Here is a 23,806-nt window from a genome sequence, read left to right on the forward strand (position 1 = left end):
TTTCTTACTTAGATAATTTTCTCTAGTCCACATTGTCTAAGAGAGCAAATTTCACAAGACTTCTGGCACAAAGTCTTGCCTTACTTTTTTAAATTAAACATAATGCATGAAAACACGAATGAGGCAGAGTGATGAAAATTTCCTAGCATAATTACCTCATATATCTCTCCACAAAGAGCAGTCCCAGAAGGAAGAAAGGGATTATTCATCTTCAGCAGCAGAGAAATGGCATTACTGGTTTAAATTTTAATTTGACATTTTTCTGTATGGATCATTCCATTATAACTAATTAAATCTGAGACTGGCACAGTGGTTTAACTGCAGAGTAACACAAAGACCTGGATTCAAGCAACTGTCCTGTCATATGAGTTCCCAAAACACGTCAAAAGCATTGTTCTTTAGGATACAGCCAAAAGGTAACAGCTGAGTAGCTCTTCCATCACAGCAGCAGCTACTGGCCAATGAATACGAGGGAACAAACCTCTGCCTTTAAGTCCATTGCCCAGCTGAGAAAAACATGGTCCTGCAATGGCTTCCCTCTAATGGGCCTCACTTCAGAAAAGCACACATAAGCACTCTGCCATGCCACTGAAGATAGAATACTGACACAAAGTGTGACAGAAGCATCTGCATAGACCACTCAGAAGGATTCTGTGAATCATTAATAGTCAGCAGGACACAAATTGAGAACCACAACCTGAGCCACTACTCAGAATTACAACAGATATTTCTACATCTCCCACACTAGCAATAAACTAAAGGGAATCATTGGCCTCTACTTCTGCTATGGCAGAAGCATGCCATTTTTTGAAAAGATAGATGCAACACAGCCTAGCTATGTGAGTACTTATATGTGCAGCATCCCATAGTACCTGAGGGCGCATTTATTCCCAGTGCTACTGTGAAGCAGAGAAGTATTACCATTCCCAATTACAAGAGAGAAGTTTTGGTCCAAATGGGGAACTTTGAGAGATGGTGAGCATTTGCAGCTCTCACTAACATCAGTTAGAGACATGGATGCTCAGTGCTTCTGAAAATCAGGCACAAAAATTGTCTCTTAAATTTGTGAACGCTGAGCACTTCCACTCCCCAGAGAAATTAGGAAAATTCCGAAAAATTAAACCACTCAAGCCCCTCTTCAACCCTGGTATGTTATTAAGGGCCTACTCAACCTGGTTATTTAACATGATTTCAGACAGTGAGGCCCTCAGTCAGAGTACATATGTAGACTTTCCACATATGATCCTCTCTCTCCTCCCATTCAAGTTTTGAAGAGCAATGGACTAGTTATCAGTGCCATCTGAATTAGCACCCATGGACTTGAATAGGGTCATCCACACTTCAGAGCTTACATTTCAGACTCTCTGCAAACTCAGGCAGATATTACTGCATTTGTTATACTTGGGTGATATTTTTAAGCTTTTCTGTGTAACCATAATAGCTAGAGACTTTTGTTTTTAACAAAAGCTGAGACTTCTGGAGAATATTTGGGAGGCCCGTCTGTGCCCTGTTAATTAACCCTTTACATCCTCTGTTCCTATGCTGGGAAGCATGCCCCACATTTTAGGAAACCCTAGATCAAGGCCCTGTCTACACATTAAACTTAACTTGGAATAAGGCAGGGTGTAAATTTAAAGAGGATTAACTATTCCTGATTAATTTGGAATAAGAACATCCATACATAGAGTTAATCAGGAAAAGTTATTTCAGAATAACTTTCTGTGTAGACAGACTATAAGTGACATGACCAAGGTTATACAGGAAGTATGTAGCAGGGGCAGGAACTGAATCCAGATCCCAGTCCAATGCTTTACCTACAAGATATCTAGTTTCTCTTCATACATACCAGACAGAAGGCCCTGCGCTTGAAATGCAGATGTGTGTTTTATAAGTGAATAAACAAAATGGTATGGGAGATATTTCCAAGAATTGGTGCAGCTGCTTATCCAAATATATATATTACTCCATCCATACCCAAAGAGCTGAGCATGTTGTTTATGGAATCATAGCGTCCTTATCTTAAGCATTTTGACTTAGATCTGAACATCTCAAACAGACCCTCTTTATTCAGTCCTTAATATTGAACTATTAAGCAGCCAACACTGCTACTGTAGAAAGACAAGAAGAGCCTTACCTGCTTTACAAGTCTTGCCATCATCTTCCAGCTGCACTCCAGTGGGACAGGCACAGGTGAAGAACGAGTCTCTGGGAGACAGCAGGCAGAGGTGAGAGCAGCCTCCATTGTTTTCTTCACAGGGAGTATGAACTTCAAGAAATCACAAGAACTGGAATTTATTTTACTTTTCTATAGAGTGACAAAGTCCAACTAGACCACTGTGTACTCCAATCCATACCTGTCATACAAATATCACCACTCCCATCCAGTTGTGCCCAGCCTTTGCACTAAAGGATAAATGAGCTATAAAACAACAGTTTTTGAAAAGTGACTGGTGATTGTGGGTGCCTCTAATCCTAGGTGCCCAACTTGAGATAATTAAAGGGGCCTGGTTTTCAAAGGGCAGATGCTCAGCATTTTCTGAATATCAGGTTCCTTAAATGTGTTTTCTGTTGGGCACGAAAAAATCAAGGCACCTAACAAAGTCACTCTGGCAAACTAAAATAACGTTTTTCTATAACCAAACAGCATGATAGGAGGAGAAGGACTTTTGAGGAGGTAAACAAAGGTTGCTACATTGTGGTGGTAGTGAAAAATCTTTTCAGATCCAAAATCCTTCACAAAGGTGTAGCATTCTAGCATCTCCAAACATCTGACGCCATGGGGGAAAACAGGGCACTATCTTGCATTTTCATTCATTTTAGGAAAAGAGGCTACAAATGTCTGAACCCTTCCCTCTCCTCCTCTTGCCCTGCCACCTCTTTTTAAAACAGTTTTGAAAATGCAAATGCAATAAATTGAAAAAAATCTCTTAACTTTAACTGGAATAAATAAGATCATAAGAGATAGAAATCCTCTATTTAAATAATTCCAGCGAACATTGCCATGTTTGAATGATTGCAAGCTGCCCATGACTGCCCAGAAATCACCCACATCACACACACACTCTATAGTGTATGTGCATGTGCACGCATGCGAGCACAGATATATAATTTGCAGCTATGCACAGCTCAATTCATCGTCAAGTTCTGTGAGATTTTCTGAAGCTGTTAATAAAAGAGCTGGGGTGATTTGGTTTTTTGTTACTTCCATTGAGAGTCATGCAAAAGAGGAGGGGGAGGAATCTGAACCTGATCCCAGTGAAGTCAATGGCATCTGAGCTATTTCCAGCAGATGCTATTTCCCTATGCACCACGTTTTCCTTGCTACTGGTCCAGAAATACTGTGACCCAAGGGTGGGACATTCTCTCAGCTCAGAGAAATGACAAGAATTCAGCGCACACACACACACACTACCATCTGGAGCTCTGGGATGTGCAGTGGTACTACACATACCTCACAACCGCCACTGAAATCTTACACCTGTTTCTCAACTAAGCAGATCCCAAATTCCTTTGACTTACTTCAAGCCTGTTTACTGCCTTCCTAAAACTACCCTAAAAAACACAGCATTATATTCAGGGAACAAACCTTTCAGTTTGGTTAAATTTAATAGTAACCCCAGAAGGGAGAGCTTCTGGTGAAGACACATGATACTTATCGCCAGGGCTAAATTACATGCATATTTCCCTTCTGGCCTGATTCAATCTGTGCCCTATGAACTTTGCTCCACCTCCCACAACAGGCTCCCCAAACTAGAACTCCCAGGACAACGCTGGAAGAACATAGGCTAACAGCTCTGTGAAACACAACACATACAATGGGACATATTCCCTTCTCCATCCTCTGCAAAGAACTCCCACTGATGATATTGATGGGAAATCCACGTATACAGTATAAAGGTAAGAATATGGGCCCCAATGTCTGTTACATACAGCAGCACAGATCTTTCCATTATGCCCATTCTGGAGCACTAAAGTCATGATGTTAGCCCATGAAATTGTGGTCACATATTGGCAATAACCTAAAATCAAATCTCCCCTGTAAAAAAAAAAAACAAAAAAAACCCCCAACCCTCTAATTCCTTATACCATAAGGAATACGTGTTAAATTCCTCTTATTGCTTTTTTTTTTTAATTAAATGACTTATTTTTAAAATAAGATGGACAGAGCTAACATTCCCTGCCATTAATCTCCAGATACCAGAGGTTAAAATCCTAACAAAGGTCTCAGGGTAAAATGAGCTTACTGGTCTTACCCCAGAGCCTTACCTTTGTTTGGATAAAAGTTTCTAACAAGCCTCATCTACACTAGGGATTTTTCCAACGTAACATTTAAGCAATGTGTCATATAGAAGTGACACAAGCAGGATGAGCAGACATGGTGTTTAAATACATTGTTGGTTGCCTGGAGCCTTGTCTACACTAGCATTCAGTAGTGACTGTGGGAAATGTTGCGCAAAACACCTGAGTATAGACATACTCTTTGATCAATCAGTGTCAATGGAGGAAAAGAAGTTTTAAGAACACATTCTGTCCAGACTAAATCCTGGTTTGGCCCTACTTTCACTTGCCAGCCAAATCCTCTTAGAAACCACTGCAGCAGGCGTCACACTTGAAGGAAATTTCAAGCAAGCAAATGAGCTTATGAAGCTGAATTTAAACATCACGAAGGAGCGAAGTGCAAAAACAAAAAGGGCTTGCTTTGCAGCTCCCATTTAACCAAGTTATCCTCCCAATACCCCTCTATGGTAGCTTAAAATAAGTTTCACCTTCATTTTCTAGATGACGGTAACAGGGAAATGTTTATCCAGAGCCACCTAGCAAAGCAGCCGCAGAGGATTAGAACTCAGGGAAAGCCTAGCTACCAATCACACATTCAGTCCACAAGATACAAGTGACTTCCAAATAGTGAAGTGGGTCCACCATGGCTAATCTTAGGCATCAGAAATTGATGCGGCCTTACACAAAGACATCCTCCTCAGATTCTTAATTTACAACAAGAATGATGAACCTGATGGTGAAGTCAATGGGATTTTTACCTACATAGGACTGAATGACCAGCTCCAGAATGTTTACTAGCTGCTTCGCTGCCAATCTGACCCACACTACATATCCCTGCAGGTGATATGCCTGTGAAGTCCTTAGATTTACACGGCTAGGTCTGTAAAAAGCAACAAAGAGTCCTGTGAAACCTTACAGACTAACAGAAGTATTGGAGCATAAGCTTTTGTGGGTGAATACCCACTTCGTCAGACGCATGTAGTGGAAATTTCCAGAGGCAGGTATAAATATGCAAGCTAGAATCAGGCTGGAGATAATGAGGTTAGTTCAATCAGGGAGGATGAGGCCCTCTTCTAGCAGCTGAGGTGTGAACACCAAAGGAGGAAAAACTGCTTTCGTAGTTGGCTAGCCGTTCACAGTCTTTGTTTACTCCTGAGTTGATGATGTCATATTTGCAGATGAACTGAAGCTCTGCAGTTTCTGTTTGGAGTCTGGTCCTGAAATTGTTTTGCTGCAGGATGTCTACCTTTAAATCTGCTATTGTGTGTCCAAGGAGGCTGAAGTGTTCTCCTACAAGTTTTTGTATATTGCCATTCCTAATATCTGACTTGTGTCCATTTATCCTGTTACGTAGGGACTGTCCAATCTGGCCGATGTACAAAGCAGAGGGACATTGCTGGCACATGATGGCATATATTACATTGGTGGACGTGCAGGTGAATTAACCGGTGATGGTGTGGCTGATCTGGTTAGGTCTTCTGATGGTGTCACTGGTCTTAATACGCGGGCAGAGTTGGCATCGAGGTTTGTTGCATGGATTGGTTTCTGAGTTAGAGTGACTATGGTGCCGTGTGTGGTTGCTGGTGAGAATATGCTTAAGGCTGGCGGGCTGTCTGTGGGCGAGGAATGGTCTGTCTCCCAAGGCCTGTGAAAGCGAGGGCCAGTCAGGACCAGACTCCAAAGAGAAACTGCTGAACTTCAGTTCCTTTGCAAATTTGGCACCATCAGCTCAGGATTAAACAGACTGTGAATGGCTAGCCAACTACAAAAGCAGTTTCTCCTCCCTTGGTGTTTACATCTCAACTGCTAGACGAGGACCTCATCCTCCCTGACTGAACTAACCTCGTTATCTCTAGACTGATTCTTGCCTACATATTTATACCTGCCTCTGGAAATTTCCACCACATGAGTCTGACTAAGTGGGTATTCACCCACAAAAGCTTATGCTCCAATACTTCTGTTAGTCTATAAGGTGCCACAGGACTCTGTCATTTTTTACAGATCCAGACTAACACAGCTACTGCCCCTCTGATACATGACTAGGTCTGTATGTCCCAGTTCTAGAAGAGCAATTAACACATGTAATTAAGCTCATGAGTAGTCCCCACTGACCTCAATGGAACTTACATATTTAAAATTACACAGTTGCTTAATTGTTCTGCTGGACCTTGGTGTATGATACTAAAATATAACATAATTCAAGCTGGGATTTTTGAAGACGGCTGAAGGCGCTAAGTACCCTATCTCCCATTAAATTTCCTGGAAAGTTTAGCATCTAATTTATTTTGGACCCTTTGAAGCTATCAGACCTAATTCACTAACATTTTTATTAGTAACATTTTTCTCCACCAAAACCAATATTATTATACAGTGTGTTAGAGAGATTAGAGAAAAACCTGAAACATACAGTACGGCTGCCGCTCTGGACTCAAGACTTGGATGTCCATTGGTGAATAAAGTGCATTCAGTATTTCTCTCTTTCTCTCTCCGGTCCTTTTGTCACAGGCATGAATGGAGCGAGTCTGCCAGTCTGTCCAATACAACGTCTCTCCAGACAATGTCAGCGCAAATGGGTGAGTGAGACTCCCTTCCACAACCTTTTGCCTAGGGTTGTGAAACAGAAGAGAGAGAACATGAAACATTAATAACCTCGAGTCTGTAAATTACCAGACACGTAAGTATCTGGGCTTTTAAAAAGTCATATTTTTAATTTTATATATTAACCCTTATGCTTTACAACAGCCTCCATTGCTAATCTGCCATCTGTTCATTGCTTCCAACTCAAATTCAAAAAAGTTATCCACCTCATTTTACACATGGTTACTGTGGTAGAATCCAGAAAAATGTTTCCAAATTTTTCCAAAACTGCGACACCAGAATGTAAGTTAAGCAGAAATTTAATAGAATACAAACTTGACTCTCTTTAAGTGTATGTATTTATATTTAATGACCCCAGTTTATGCCATGTAAAATATTCCAGGACACCATAACAGAGGGCATCTTACAAACGTATGCAATAAAAATGTATGCAGGATTTGTAAATGGAAAGTTAGACTATAATTGCTTCATACCAGGCAATCAAGAAACAAAAATATATTGTGTTTCATAGCAATAAGAGCTCTGATTCAGTAACAAACTGACCCCCTGCAAGGCAACATTAAGATTTTCTAACATAGCTGAACAAATAAATGGAGACTGCAGAACACTCCTTGTTATTAAAATGCTAATTATTATTTTTGTCCTCATGCCACATCTGGCATCACTGCTGAGGTCTATGCCATCAACTTCCAGTTCTTCTTTTGTCTCTTTATCATTACATCGAAGAAATGACTGAGGCACACCCATCATCGCTTCCCATCAAGAACAGTTTCTTCAGATCTTCAACAAATTATACTTCTCAGAGAAATTTTTGGATATCAGAGCAAGAACATCTGTGCTGAATCTCACAAAATCATGGGTCATCACTGATGGCATCCGGTATGACATTTTGGGGTGCTAATAAGAGCAAGTGTCTTCACAACGTGAAGACCCACTTCATCTCAGGATTAGGAGGAAGAATCATTACTTGTATTTCTCAAAATCTTTCACCCACTGGAGCATCAGTAATTTCCTAATCTCCTCTCAAACAGAATTAAATCCTTGGGAGTGAATCTTTTAAAGCTGGAAGTGGTGGTTAGCCATTAATATTGAGAGTGGCTCTCTGAGTTCTATACACTTTTTTTTTCTCTATCAACTGTGGTTTAAACAGAAATAAGAATGATTTATTCCTTGAGGATTTTTCTTTATCAATAGCTTTGTGGACTTTTAACTCTTATATTTCTAATTAAATATTACACACATACACACGCACATGTATGTGCACTGGTGAGAGGCCTCCTTTATTCTGGACTTCTGATATTCCCCATTTACTTGGCATTAAAGTTCTTAGGCCTATAGTCAGAAGAGGTTATTCACCTTGTGCAGTAACTGTGGTTCTTTGAGATGTCCCCCTTGTGGGTGATCCATTTCAGGTACACATGTGCCTCTTGAGCTCTTGATCAGAGATTTTCTGTTAGCAGTGTCCATTTGGTGTCTGCATGCGCTCTACATAACTTTGTGCCATACACCCAGGGTATACAGAGCTGCACAGGTGATCTTCCCTCAGCTGCTTCTCTACCTGAATTTCCAACAAAGAACAGTCCAAAGCAGAGGGGAAGGAGAGAGGGTAGTGGAGCTCCCATAGCAACACACATCTCAAGGAACCACAGTTACTGCACAAGATGGGTAACCTTCTTCTTCTTCTAGTAGCATCCCTATGGCTGCTCCACTTCAAGTGACTCCTGAGCAGCATCCTCACAGAGAGGAGGAGAGAGCTTTGGAAGCAAGTCCAAGACTGAAGACAATATAGCAGAACCAAGCACAACATCAGATCTGACAGTGTTTAGAAAAAGCATGCACTGAGGGCCATGGAGCAGCTCTGCATATCTCAGATTCGGGGATGTTCTTGAGTAAAGGTCTGGAAGTTGCCTGTGATTTGGTAGAGTGTGCTACTATCCTTTAGAGGAGGCAGAACACTGACTGAATCATAGCAAGTAACGATATACCCAGAGATCCACCTCCAAAGTCTCTGTGTAAAGATCACGGACTCCTTGGATCTCTCTGAGATCGAGACAAATAGTCTAGGTGATTTCCGAAATTGCTTGGTCCTATCAAGATAAAAGGCCAATGCCCATCTCACATGTAAAGTATGAAAAGATGTCTCCCATTGCGACTAATATGGTTTAAAGAAAAAATCTGGTACAAGAATGGCCTAGTTAAAATGAAAATCCAACAGCCCTTTGGGTAAGAATTTAGGATATGGCCATAAAGAGACCTTGTCCTTGAAAAACACCAAAAATGATGGGGGGGGGGGTCTTCCATCTAGGCCCCAGTCTCCCCAACCCTGGTGGCCAACGTGATAGCTACTAGAAAGGCCGTCGTCATAGATAAGTGAAGCAGAAAGCAAGCTGACAAAGGTTCAAACAGAGGTCCCTTGAGGTATCAAAGTACCAGATTGAGATCCCAAGAAAAAGAGTAGGATCCTTACCAAATATGAGCAAATATGGAAAACCCTTCTAGTGGGGGATGAAATACTGATATTACAGCCAGATGAACTTTAATACAGCTAATTGATAACCCTGATTTTTTCACATCCAGCAGGTGATACAAGACAGTTGGGAGTGAAGAGGATACAGCCATGCAATAGTGACACTAGTAGTTGAACCTTTTCCATTTCTGAAGGGAAGCAATTTGAGTTGATTCCCTTCTACTGTTTAGTAATACATGTTGTACTCCTGTCGAGCAGGTGGATTCTAATCCTGTGAACCATCAAAGAGCCATACTTGGAGGTGGGGGACCCCTAAGGATGAGATGAAGCATGTAACCTGCACCCTGAGACAGGAGATGAGGGATGGTCAGAAGCCTGAATGCTGGTTGGACACACACATGAAGCATGTGAGGATACCAAGCCTGTGTCGATCAGACTGGTACTGTAAGAATAACCCTGACTTTGTCCTGTCTGACCTTTTTTATCACTCTTAGTATTAGAAGTGGTGGACGGAATGCGTAGAAAAGGTCCTTAAATCCAGGGAAGGAGAAACACATCCCTCAAAGGAGTAGTGACCTAAGCCTACTCTTGGACAGAATACTGGGCACTTCTGGTTGCTGAATGTGGCAAACTGAACCACCTGTGGAAGTCCCCACCTTTGGAATATCTCATGAAGAATCCGAGTCCAACTCCCATTCGTAGTCCTGGGAGAAACTCCCCTGCTGTGCATATCAGTTATGACATTCCAGCTTCCAGGAAGGAAAACAGCTGAGTTCTAAATCTGATGGGCTAACATAACAGTTCCATAACTTTATAGCTTTGGCACACAGAGAGGGGGCTCTTGCTCCTCGTTTGTTGACATAGAACATGCAAGCCACATTGTCACTGATTTGTCCATATTAATTTGCCCTTGATGGGGGGGTGGAGGAGGAGGAGAACTGAAGGCAAAATTCTTGACCACCTTGAGTTCCAACAGGTTGACCTATAGACTGGTTTCCTGAGGTGACTGTTGTGAGGGAATGAAGGTGTGTTCCCCTACCCAACAGCCATTAGCACAGTTACTGCTCGAGCTGTGTGGATGAAAGAGACACCTGTGCAGACACTGAGTTGATTTTCCTACCAGTCTAGGGAGTTCTTCACCTAGAGGGGAACCATGACATGATCTGCTCAAGTTATGAATCTTTCTGTGGAAAGGACAGCTCTGATTGCCAAAAGAATCCAAGTACCCTCCTATGAATTGTATTATCTATACAGGAACTAAGGTGGATTTTTTTTTATGTTTCGCTGGAGAGCCAATCCTTGGAAGAGAGAAAGGCCATCTGAGAGGCAGCCTGTACTGCTTCGTAAGATCAGCCCTTAAGTAGCCAGTCATTGGGACACAGGAAGACTAAACTTACATCTCAATGAAGGTAAGCAGATACTACCACTATAACCGTTGAGAACACCCTGGAGCTGAAGAGAGACTGAATGGAAGTATTTCATATTGAAAATGATCCTGGCCCGTGTAGATATTTCCTGTGTCCAAGATATATCGCTGTATGGATATTGGTTTTTGGCCCTCTACTTACAGGGCACCTCTCTCCTGCCTCTAGAGAAGGAATTATAGCAGCCAATGTCACCATCATGAACTTGAGAGTTTACGAATTTGTTCTGTCTCCATTCTCCATCCTTCTTTAGCATGAGAAAATACTTTGAGTAAAACCCTTTCCCCTGTGAGAAGAGAAAGAGAGTTCACTTCTTGACTGAGTATAGCCTCATAAAAGGGGGCCCCTGAAGTAAAGTGGGTGGCACAGCTCAATGTTATAAGCTGCCAGGACCCATTTGTCCATTGTAATATGCCGCCAAAACTGTTTGAAATGGGAAAGGTGGTCTCCAAAAGATGGAATATGAGTGAACGGTTGCAGCTTGCAAACTAGAGGTGAGAGAGGAACTGAACCCTTGACAAACCCGTCAAAATTATTGTTTCAATGATGACTGTGTACTCGCAGAAGGAGGGTGAGGAGCTCTCTTCCTCTAGAATCTCCCTCTCTTTCTAGAGGGTTCGGTGGTTTCGTGAAATCCAGAGAACTGGACAGGATGCAATCTATGGGCAGTTTGAGATCTGCTAAATCTCCTCTTGTTCATAGGGCTGTATATAGCCAGAGACTTCCAGATGGCCTGGAACTCCTTCAGTGGGTAGAAAGACTCATCCGCAGTCCCAGAGAAGAGCTTCCAACCACCACATAACAGAAGGTCCTCACAATATTCTGAACCTGCCAGGTGGGTCAGTAATGACACAGCAATTGAGGTGGATGGTACTGTTGATCTGGAGCGCGTAGGCACCGTGGCCAAAGGTGTCTTGATGCTTTGATTGTGCCAGTACTGACAGTGCTGAGTGAGAAGGCACTGACGGAAAGTCTAATGTAGATGCTGCCAATCTAGAGGAATGTTTATCTGGGCCTCCCAAGCCTTCATAGATGGTAACAGGGGCCTACTGGAGCCTTGCTCCCCGATGCGCGCTCCAGGATCTCCCAGCCTCGCCACTACCAGAAGAAGGGTCCTTTGCCTCCATGGTACTGAATTGAGAGGTCAAGGCCTCCAGCACTGGAGATGTGACAGGAGATATGGACCTTTTGGGAGCTAGCTGCTTGTGGTGGGAGACCACGCTCCTCCTCTTTGAAGCTTTCCCTGAGTCCTCCAAAGTCTTCTCCCTCTTAGGGGAGACCAAGCTAAAGGGGAACTGGAGCTGTCCAGAGACTAATGTACACTGGGGAGGTCTCCTGACCTGACTCAGAAGCAGGTTGAAGAGAGCACTCCCTCATCAGAAGCCTCAAATTTAGTTTCCCAATTCTTCCATGCTCCAGATTTGACAGCTACACAAAAGTTACCCTTTTGGGCAATATGGGACTCTCCCAAGCAATGGATACCCTTTAGAGTGGCCATCCCTGACTGGGACAGCCTCCCAACAAGAGAGGCAGCATTTGAAAGCTGGTGAGCCAGGCATGCCCAGACAAGCCAGAAAAACTCCCTTGAAAAAAGAAGAGAAAAAAACCCAAACCTCTCACTGTTATCTAACTTATTCTGCACTAACAAAAAACTAACACTAACTAGAAACACCAAACTAGCTAAAAACAACTGTAGAACATGTCATGGCATGCACAAGGCGGACACACTACAGCTCCTTCTCACACCAAGGTGGCAGAGAAGCAACAGAGGGTGATTTGCCCAAGCAGCTCTATATACTCTTGGTGTTCAGCACAAGATTTTATAGAGCACACTGCAGGCTGAATAGAGGCTGCTAATGGAAAAATCTCCAATCAGGAGCTTGAGAGATGTAAAGGTACCTGAAGTGGAGAAGGATGGACTGGAAACCACACAACTGAGAATTCTGGAGCTGCTTCCAAACTTGGCGTTTCAGGCCAGTTCTAACTTACAAAAACTTAAGTTCTGATCCTGTAACACACGTTCTGCAGGGAAACCCCCTGCTCATGTGTGGAGTCCCATTCATTTTCACAGGGCTGTTGCTCTGAGTCAAGGAATCAACTGCATGTAGTTCATTGCAGAATCTGAGCCCTATTCATCATTCTGCAGTGTTTTCCCTCATGTTACATGTCTCTTGTTGGATTGATCTCACATTCCCTCCAGTTTTCCTTAATCTCTGGATAAATATTTTAGCCCCAATCATCACAACAGATGAATCCTATTTCAATTAAACTTTGTTTTTTTTTGGGGGGGGGGGGGAAAGGGGGGAGCCATGCCTTTGATTTGGGAATAGCAGAACTGAAAACCACAAAATGTAATTTTACAACATATCTTTTGTATTCAAGAGATCCCAAAGTTTATGCACACAGTAACAACCTGGTGCAATTCACAGCTCAGCAGTTTTTGGTGTAGGGACACTTTTATAGTAAATGGAAAGCAAGCATGACAAACTTCCAGCTTGTTAAAAAAACACAAGTCTTAATTGCTTGCTTCTAGTGTTGTGAAAAAGATCCCTCTATTTAAACTGCAAAAACATTCCAGATCAAAGTATCATTGCCCAATATATACATTCAGAATCTTCAAGATAGTACTTTGAAAGTTCACAGAAGTGAGACGTTCCCCAAAGAAAGGAAAAATAGAAGAAAACATTTCTTGTAATGAATGGCTTGTCTACACTTACAGCACTGCAGCTGCTCTGCTGTAGTGTTTAGTGAAGATGCTACCTACGCCAACAGGAGAGCTTCTCCCGTGGATGTAGGCACTTCACTCCCCTGAGCAGCCATAGCTATGTCGATGGGAGAAGCTCTCCCGTTGGCCTAGCGCTGTCTACAACGGGATTAGGTCGGTATAACTACATCGCTCAGAGGTGTGGATTTTCCACACCCCTGAGTGACACAGTTATACCGATATAAGTTTGTGATGTAGACGACCGTTAATAGTCAGACCTTAATTTGTATCATTTGTGTGCAGGAAGTAGGGGAGAGAAGAGAGGTTAACACTGATAGAAGACAATCCTGTTTTAGTTTCATAAACATAAGCTAAATTTTCATAACTGTCTTGAAAAATTACATACATGTTTTTACATACACCTATTTGTATATGCAAAGCTCATTTTACGCACATACTTTAGGTAAGTATTTACACATATATATATACAATGGTCTTTGTACACAAAACTTTTATGCGCAGTTTTGGAGGTAGAGTTAAGGCTGCTTTGAAAATCTGACTCTGTAAACAATCAACAAGTGATTTCTCATAGTAATAAATCACTAAAGGAATAAAGAAAAATCTAACCTTGGGTATTCTTTGGTATTCTTACCTTCACTTTCCACCCTTTGCTGTAATGCCTTTTCTAATAAGGATGATGTCTGAACTTGTGTAACTTTCTAGTTCTGGAGCATTTGTATCTAACTATGTACTGTCTTTACTTTTTATTATTTCCATCCACAAGAGGCTCTCCTCCCCCTTGGATTATGTGCCTTGAACAACTGAGAGTTCCATATGACTTACTTTCAAACTGAAGCCTGCTAACATGCAGACAGATCACTCCAGTAATTTTAAATCCACTACACAGAATGAAAATATTGGTTTATTTGAATTTTGAAGTGATAGGGCCTTGGGGGGAAGGAAGGGATTTGAAGGACTGAAGGATTTATTTCTTGACAAATTTCAGGTGAAATTTATTTTGTTTTGTTAAAAATAAAGAATATTCAGGAATAAAGCAGCCCAATGCAACATAAATCTCATGAAGATGCACTATAAAGATCAACACTCACCTTTTTTGATTAAAAAAAAACAAACACCACAGGCCTAATATTCTAGGAAGGGTAACTTCTCATACAAATGGCAGTAATAAAAATTATTTATAGCAGACTGAAATTCTGACACTAGCTTTACTATACAGTGGACTAGTGCCTTTATTCAGCTGCATGGAGTCAAGGATTTTAGAGCAACGTGTGCTACAATGGGCTATCCTGACACCTGGTGCATATTCATGCTCTCCAAGACCAGCTACTGAAGTGTGCAATACAAGTATATTGCTGAGCTACACTGATTTCACATCCAGAGCGGGGCATACATTAATTCAATATCTGTATTAAAATGCAATCTGATTTATTGTACAATGTAACTGGAAAAAGAAACCATGTGCTAAGCTGTCACAAGACAATTTGGACAGATTTTCTTTGAAATGGAAGACCCTGCTTGGATTTGAGTATTCAGGGAACTCACTGCCTTTCTCTTCCATAATATAACGAATTAAACACTACTTACTAACTATTGTCTGAACATCCTTACATATGAATAATTTCGAGTGAAGTCAATGGGAGTTGTGTGCACAAAGGAACCACAGGATCATATTTAAAATCAAAATACCCTCTTTAAAGAAAAAAACAACAAAAAAAAAGACATTAAATTGTGTAAAACTTTCAGTTCATAGCGAGATAGCACACGCCCGCAAAACTACGAATCAGCTACAAGTCTTTGAGCTATTATCCCACATCTGAAAGTTTCCCTCCCTTGTCACTACCTCTGTGGCTTCCTCTGTGTTACTAACTTTGTGAATATTATTACTATTAATAATAATATCTCACAGCTCTTTTAAAGCCTTTTGCATCAGTAAATCTCCAAGCATTTTAACAAAGAATGTCAGAGAATCACTATCACAAGGGAATCACTATCCCTATTTCACAGATGGGAAAACTGAGACACAGTATACCTTTCTCTAAAGCACTCTGGAATACATCTTTCGTGTGAAGTGTACTACATTTTATTTTATATTATACTGCTATAAAAAGAGGTGCATAATACAAAATCTTTCTGAATTTTTAACAACTTGGATAATTGGCTTCGCAACAGGCAATTTTTGGTTATCTGAAACACATGAATCATGCATATTATACAGATGTACCTATAATTTCTATTTTGCTCTCATGCTTTTTCTCCCACTGGGAAAGGAGTTGTTACCAACTTGACGCTCTGTTCCACTATGTTTTAACATTAGACCTGTAGTTCTTAACCCGTGGCCCAATCAACACACAGCTGCGGCCCATGTGACATCCTTAGGGTCATACAGGTAGTGTGTGTGTACATATATATGTATATTGTGTGGATTTGGCCCGTATAACACAGAGAGCTGTATATGCGGCCCACAATGGAAAATCGGTTGAGAATCACTTCATTAGACAGTTTACATCTCCAGGATACTTTCCTTTAGAGTGATGGCCACAATCTCAACATCGCAAGTGGGGTTTCAGGACAGAGAGAAGATTCAAGCCGGACAATGGAATTCTGAATGCTTATGGTCTTTCATCTTAAACAGAAGCTGCGCACGTGTTTAAGATTCAGTATGAGGTGCGCGCACATAGCTTTGCATATATGCAGACAGCGGATTACGTGGTGTCAGCATTTAGGATCCGTGGGAAAGATTTTCTAAGGTACAAAGGGGAATTGGGTGCTGTACTGCCCTTTTCGCCTTTAAAAATAAATCTCCCTCTATTGTAGTAATATTAAATAATTTAAAAATTAAAAAGGCCAAACAAATTAAGTTCACAGGAAGATTTACTTCTGTCATGCTCTGCTCACCAGAAGGATACACTTCTTGGATACCAAAATTTGAGGCCTAAATAACTGGATAAGGTACTTTAAAATTAAGGTGGTGTGTTTCGCGTTCTCTCAATCACACCAGCTAGCTTTTTTTTTTTAATCTGGCATATGTACATGTGGCTACACCTTAAAGCCACTGGGAGACTGAAACTGGTGCAGAATGCAGTGAGTTGCTTACTGAGTGGGGCAGCTTGCCGGAAGCCTATGACACCAGTGGACCAGGATCTGCATTTGGTCTCTGGATGGATTTTAAGGTATTGGTTACAATCTATAAAGCCCTAATAAGCCCAGGACCAGCCTTCCTGAGGGATTACCTCACTTCCCCATTGCAGACAGCCGGGCTGTGATGAGCAGGGATGCTCTCATCTGATCCCCTTTTTAATAAAACAGATGAGGTGACTGGCAGGGCATTCTTTATGAGGCTCAGAGATTCTGGAACCTGCTCCCAACACTTGGTCCAAAACAGCACAAACTTGATGACTGGGCATGCTGCAAAAGACACTTGTTCAACAGGGTGTTTGGAGAAGGCTGAGGGATGCTCCCAATAATGCTGAAGGGGTGGGAAGGATTTCTGTAGGTGGCTAGCTGGCTGAGTTCCTGTTAAAATAATTACTTTAATGCTGCTGGAACTTTACTATATCATTAATGATGTGGTAGGGCACCTAGAGTCTTGGATAGGCATCTTTAATCATTTTTAAATCTATAAATGTGCCTAGAGCAGAAAAATTATACTATGAGAGAAGACTGTAACTGGCCTACTGTAGAATGCTGATGTAAATATTCTAACTATTCTTTAACAAAAATAGAATCGCTCTCATGAGTTCCAGGAATCCATACATGTTCAAGGCATGCTAATGATGAGGTTAGCAAGATTGATAGGGTAGATACATATAGTTATAAATGACTACTGAAAAAAGCACTAGCATAAAATCAATGCTAGCTATGAAAAAGCAAACGTGCATGCACACGCAAATGCACACACTCTTCTCTCACACTGATACAGACCAATGGGAAACATACCTAAAGGAACCATCCAGATTTGCTCTATGAATGAAACTCAGCTTTGCATCAGCCCAGTACAGCTTCTGCTCATCAAGATCTATCGTGAGTCCATTAGGCCAATATATGTCTGAATTAACAATTATTTTTCGAGTGCTGCTATCCATTCCTGCTCGTTCTATTCTGGGTGTTTCTCCCCAGTCCGTCCAATACATGTACCTAAAAAAAAAAAAAAAAAAAAAAAAATGTGCGTGTTAAGAAGTTAAAATGCTCATTCATTGAAAGTATCAATCGCATCTTTTTCTGAAGTTTGAAGTATTATTTTTATTTATATTACTGTACAGTGGCATAATTACACAAATACCCCCAAAGCTTTTATTAAACACACACACACAAACTTAAACCGAAATTCCAGTGGTTCCAACAAGTTCCTGCAATATGACAATGTATTTCATAAACTTACCACATTGTATGAGAGCCTACCATTCATCTCTCAATCTTAGAGTAGAGCTGGAATGTTAAAAGCATGTACAACTGGGTGCCTCATTCGCAGGTTCAACTACTACAACTGCATGTACTAATCACATTGACACATTCAAGTGATCAATTGCGCACCAACTGGCCAATTAGCTCATACAATCATAGTAATTGCGCTCAAATTTTTGTAAGTCTGTAGACCACAAGGAAAGCATGAAGGTAAATGGCAGTGTTCCTTTAAACAAATAAAAAACTGAATGTTTTTGTATTCTAGCAGCATCTCATTTTAAAATTTCAGTTTACAACTGTCAGGGGTTGTTGGTTTGTTTATTTGTTTTTTTCATACCCAGGCTTGAGTTCAGGATTCTGGTTTTCCTCAGTTAGCAGCTGATGATTTTGCTATCACCTAAGGCAGTATTAAAGAAAGCAAACCCTTGCTCTGTGTTATCAGCATCAGCAAGGTCATCCCAACAGCACAGAATCTGGAATACAGACATTATCAGGTGAAAGCCCTCTTAGTCCATCTTGTATTTATATCTAACTTTTAATTCTATGCGTATAACTCTGAAAGAATAAATGAGAAGCAAGAAACATTTCCCATCCCTCAGTTCAAGTGGAGAGTGAGATTGAGGGGCAAGTGAGAGAAGAATGGGTTAAACTGAAAAATGGGAAGAACCATCTAAGGATAATGGCTACTGCTATATAATATACCATTTTATGTTGTCTCAGTCCTCATGTAACAGGTCAACTCTGCCCCATACTGAGTGGAATCTCAACTCTGTTCAGTTGCGTGTGATCATGTCAACCTTCAGTGAATGATTCCCGCTGAGGTTGTAATTCTTTACACCACTATTATAAAACCTTTATAAAGCCATTTGCAAACAGGGAACACACATTGCATCCCCTTGAAGAACTTACAACATAAATAACAGAAACCACAGGAAAACAGTGTATATGACCACAAGAAAGGTGGAGAGCTATAAAGAGGGATCTGAAGCAAGAGAGAATGTGTGCACAGACTGGATGAATATAGGGAAAGTATTCCAGGCATAAGGAGCTGCTTGACAGAAGATACAAAGCTGAGAGTGGGAAGAGGAGGCCAAGCACATAGTCCCAAAGATAGGGTTGGACTGGGATTCGTGATATACAGATTTGATTCCTGAGTCAGCCACACTTCCACCGTGACCACACACAAATCACTAGGGCCCTGTCCACACAGGAAAATTCTTTCTGTACCTGCTAAGATGTGACCTTAAATCATCAGAGTTATACTCAAAAACAACGAGGAGTCTGGTGGCACCTTAAAGACTAACAGATTTATTTGGGCATAACCTTTCAGATGCATGGAGAAGTGGGGTTTTTACCCATGAAACCATATGCCCAAATAATTCTGTTAGTCTTTAAGGTACCACCAGACTCCTTGTTGTTTTTGTGGATACAGACTAACACGGTTACCGCTCTGATACAGAATTATACTGGTAGTACCAGCCACGCCTTCCCTCACCCGCAGGTGTGGTCACACTCGTTCCGGTGTAAGAGAGCTTTTAAGAAAAAAAAAAATCTTGTATCACTTCAGGAAGGGATTCAAGCTAACCCAAAAATGCCATTCTATAGACTGGAATAAAGGTGTCCGCAATAGGGAAAAGGGGGTTATACCAGTATAACTGATAGAACTCTCATGTAGACAGGGCCTTAATCTCAGTTCACCATCTGCAAAATGGGACTAATCATACTCCCTTCTCTCCTACCCCTTGTCTTTCTTGTTTATTCAGACCGTGAGCTCCTCAGGGGAAGGACTGTCTCACAGTAGGTATATTTAAAACACCTAGCATAACTAGCCCCTATATTTTGGGTATGGCCTCTAAATACCGAACAACAGTTTACAACTAGTTTAATAAACACTTAATCTAATGCAGTATCCAGGGAGTTGAACTGTTTTCCAACTAAAGGTATAGAAAATAACAATGTTTGATAAAATATATATATATATAAAATTCAATGTAATAAAACAAAACAAAAAACCATTGAAGCAAGGTGCTTGTATCATGGGGGACACAACAAACCACTGGAGAAAAAAGATATGGGGTATAAATTTGATTTATAAAATACCTTTGGTGAAGTGTCCCCAAGGCATTTAAATAGCAATCATAAAGTGTGCCAAATTGGAAATAATTTCAAGCATGAACTTAATATGCTGGGTATAATATGAAGTTACAACATGATAGATATACTTCGAAACACAATGTTGGTTTCAAAAGCAGCACAGTCATTGGAGCAACAATCTATTTACGATTTGTAGCAAATGCCATCTGTTCAAATAAGTAATAAAAATTGTCTATAAAGTGTCACACTTTCAACGACTCAAGATAATAAAGTGAAGTCATAGAAACCTATGTCTTAGGAGGCAACACAGAAAACCACATTTTCAAGCAGGTCCCATTTTCTTACCATTTCACTGACGCTCAAACAAGTTTACTATTCACAATCCTGTCCAGAGGACTTAAAAGTAATTCAATAACTGTTGAGCAGCATTTATCTTAGAACAAAGAGAAAAAAACACCGGGGGGTGGGGGGGAGGTGGAGACTGGCCTTTGCTTGGTTTTGTTCTCCCAGGTGCACACATTCAGACAACTCATGTCTTTCTGTGTTAGTCTCTTGGTCAGAAATAATCAATTATATTTGCAGCTGAAACATGTCATGAAGAAAGGCTCGAATGCAGCGGGGAAAATAGGAAGTTTAAAAATTCCCAAAAGATAAAGAATAAAAATTAGGGTTGTTAATTAATCGTAGTTAACTCAGGTGATTAACTCATAAAAATTAATCATTAATCACAATTTTAATTGCACTGTTAAACAAGAGAATACCAATTGAAATTTATTAAATATTTTGGATGTTTTTCTACATTTTCAAATATATTGATTTCTATTACAGTACAAAAACACAAAGTGTACACTGCTCACTGTATATTATTTTTTATTACAAATATTTTCACTATAAAAATTATAAACAAAAGAAATAGTATTTTTTCAATTCACCTCATACAAGTACTGTAGTGCAATCTCTTTTCATGAAAATGTAACTTACAAAATGTAGATTATTTTGTTACATAGCTGCACTCAAAAACAAAACAATGTAAAATTTTAGAGCCTACCAAGTCCATTCAGTCCTACTTCTTGTTCAGCCAATCGCTAAGACAAATAAATTTGCTTACATTTATGGGAGATAATGCTGCCCTCTTCTTATTTACGTCACCAGAAAATGAGAAGAGGGGCTCGCATGGTACTTTTGTAGCCAGCATTGCAAGGTATTTACATGTCAAATATGCTAAATATTTGTAGGCCCCTTCATGCTTCAGCTGCTGTTCCAGAGGACATGCTTCCATGCTGATGACGCTCGTTGAAAAAATAATGCGTTAATTAAATTTGTGACTGAACTCCTTGGGGCAGAAATGTACATCTCCTGCTTTGTTTCACCCACATTCTGCCATATATTTCAGGTTATAGCAGCCTTGGATAATGACTCAGCACATTGTTCCTTTTAAGAACAATTTCGCTGAAGATTTGACAAAATGCAAAGAAGTTACCAATGTGAGATTTCTAAAGATAGCTACAGCTCTCAAACTAAGCTTTAAGAATCTGAAGTGCTGTCCAAAATCTGAGAGGGAGGAGGTGCGGACCATGCTTTCAGAAGTCTTAAAAAAAGCAAAATTCCAATGCAGAAGCTACAGAACCCGAACCACCACAAAAGAAAATCAACCTTCTGCTGGTGACATCTGACTCAGATGATGAAAATGAACCTGCATTGGTCCACACTGCTTTGGACTGTTATCGAGCAGAACCTGTCATCAGCCTGGACGCATGTCCTCTGGAATGGTGGATGAAGCATGAAGAGACATAAGAATCCTTAGCGCATCTGGCATGTAAGTATCTTGCAATGCCGACTGCAACAGTATCATGTGAATGCCTGCTCTCACTTTCAGGTGACATTGTGAACAAGAAGAAGGTAGCATTATCTCCTTCAAATATAAACAAACTTGTTTGTCTGAGTGATTGGTTGAACAAGAAATAGGACTGAGTGGACTTGTAGGCTCTAAAGGTTTACATTGTTTTGTTTTTAATGCAGTTATTTTTTGTACATAATTCTACATTTGTAAGTTCAACTTCACTACAGTACTTGTATTAGGTGAATTGAAAAATACTATTTCTTTTGTTTTTGACAGTGCAAATATCTGTAATAAAAAATAAAGAAAGTGAGCACTGTGCACTTCGTATTCTGCATTGTAACTGAAATCAAGTTATTTGAAGATGTAGAAAACATCCAAAAATATTTAAATAAACGGTATTCTATTATTGTTTAACAGTGCAATTAATCATGATTGATTTTTTTAATTGTTTGATCACCCTAGTAAAAAATATTTCTTTTACAGCACAGACTTGGTGTTTTCTTGGAGAGTTCTCTCTGCAAAACCTGAGTGAATTTTACATTACCTTAAATCCCACAGGAAACAAATCCTTTAGTTTCTTCAGCAGCATAGGAAATTATCAAGAAAACACAATAGAAAAATAAGAATTTGCCACACCAGATTGGACCAATCACCCATCTAGTCCAGTATCTTGTCACCAGCAATGGTCCTTACCAGATGCTTCAGAAGAAGGTGCAAGAAATCCTATGCTTGCAATCATGGAATAACGTGGGTGTATAGGGACATTTTCTTTCTAACAAAGGTCAGTTAGTGGTTGGCTTATGCCATAAAACATGTAAGTTTATATCCCTAACATTTTTACCTAATGTAACCTGTGGAAACTATTATTCCCTTGTTCAAAAAAGGTTCATTTGTTTCCTCTGGCCTTGAAGAGAGATACGGGGATTGAGGCAGAAGCCAATGTATTGGAGTGTTCATATTAGATTACATTACTTGATAGGAGTGAGCAGACTGCATTGCAGTGTTGTACGTGTCAGTTTAAACAATTCTAGGTTGTCATGCTGTAGCTGTATTGGTCCCAGGAGATTAGAGAGACCAAGGGGATGAGATAATATCTTTTATTGGACCAACTATCAATGTCAAACCCTTTTCTGAATCCCACTAGGCCACTGGCCTCAAAACTTTTGACAGTGAGTTCCACAAGTTAATTATGTGGGGGTGTGGGGGTGAGAGAGACAGTTTTTTCTTGGATTGGTTTTAATTTGATTCCTTTTAATTTCATTGGATGCATCTGTGGTCTAGAATTTTGAGAAAGGAAAACTCCGAAGTTCCATAAAGTACTTCCCAAATACACCTCCTATTGTGTCCCTTATTATATGTTATCTCTGAATTACATAGTCTTAATCTTTCCCTCTCTCCTCATATGAAATTTTTTCCCTTGCTCGTAATTTAAGTTCATACAAAATATGTAAACAGAGAGAATACGTCTGAAGCTTAGAAAATGCTTTTGGATCCTCAGAAGAAGACATTGAAGTGCAAAGTATTCTTTATACGGCCTGATTCAAACTCCACTGAAATCAATGATAAACTTTACATGAATTTTTTTTTACACCTCTGAGCAACACTGCTAGGTCGACCTAAGATTTATGTGTAGACCAAGCTTACATTAGGCCTAAATATGTCAGCTAACATCTTCCAAACCCTAGCCTAGACAAGGCCACTGTGACTAGGCACTGCTGCTCTGAACTGACATATTTTGGGCAAGGCAATAGCCTTGATGCCAAAATGCCCTGGCTTCTGTGGATTTATACGAGTTTAATTGTATGGTAATTCTTTTCTAAAGGAACCACCGATCCAGTGACAACTGTTAGAGAAGAGTCAAGAATCTCTTACTGTGCCCAGCTGGAAACCTGCAAATTAAACATGACTTTGCACTATATTAAATAGTTATAGCAGCCCCTCATTCATCTTTAATATATTTAGATTTATAAACACAAACC

General features: G+C 40.3%; 1 protein-coding gene across 2 annotated transcripts in view; it reads right to left on the bottom strand.

Moving 5' to 3' along the window:
• Nucleotides 1-23,806, bottom strand: part of LRP5 (LDL receptor related protein 5) — a 262,260-nt gene that overhangs the window by 149,275 nt on the left and 89,179 nt on the right. For both annotated transcript variants that reach the window (XM_032801562.2, XM_032801560.2), the window contains exons 3-5: nucleotides 17,429-17,626; nucleotides 6,686-6,882; nucleotides 2,135-2,266 (exon numbers count right to left, since the gene is read on the bottom strand). In XM_032801562.2, coding sequence (XP_032657453.1) covers nucleotides 2,135-2,266; nucleotides 6,686-6,882; nucleotides 17,429-17,626 — 527 coding nt within the window. The remainder of the gene's footprint in view (nucleotides 1-2,134; nucleotides 2,267-6,685; nucleotides 6,883-17,428; nucleotides 17,627-23,806) is intronic.

Source organism: Chelonoidis abingdonii, chromosome 4 (assembly GCF_003597395.2).
Source record: "Chelonoidis abingdonii isolate Lonesome George chromosome 4, CheloAbing_2.0, whole genome shotgun sequence".
Taxonomy (NCBI): Eukaryota; Metazoa; Chordata; order Testudines; family Testudinidae; genus Chelonoidis; species Chelonoidis abingdonii.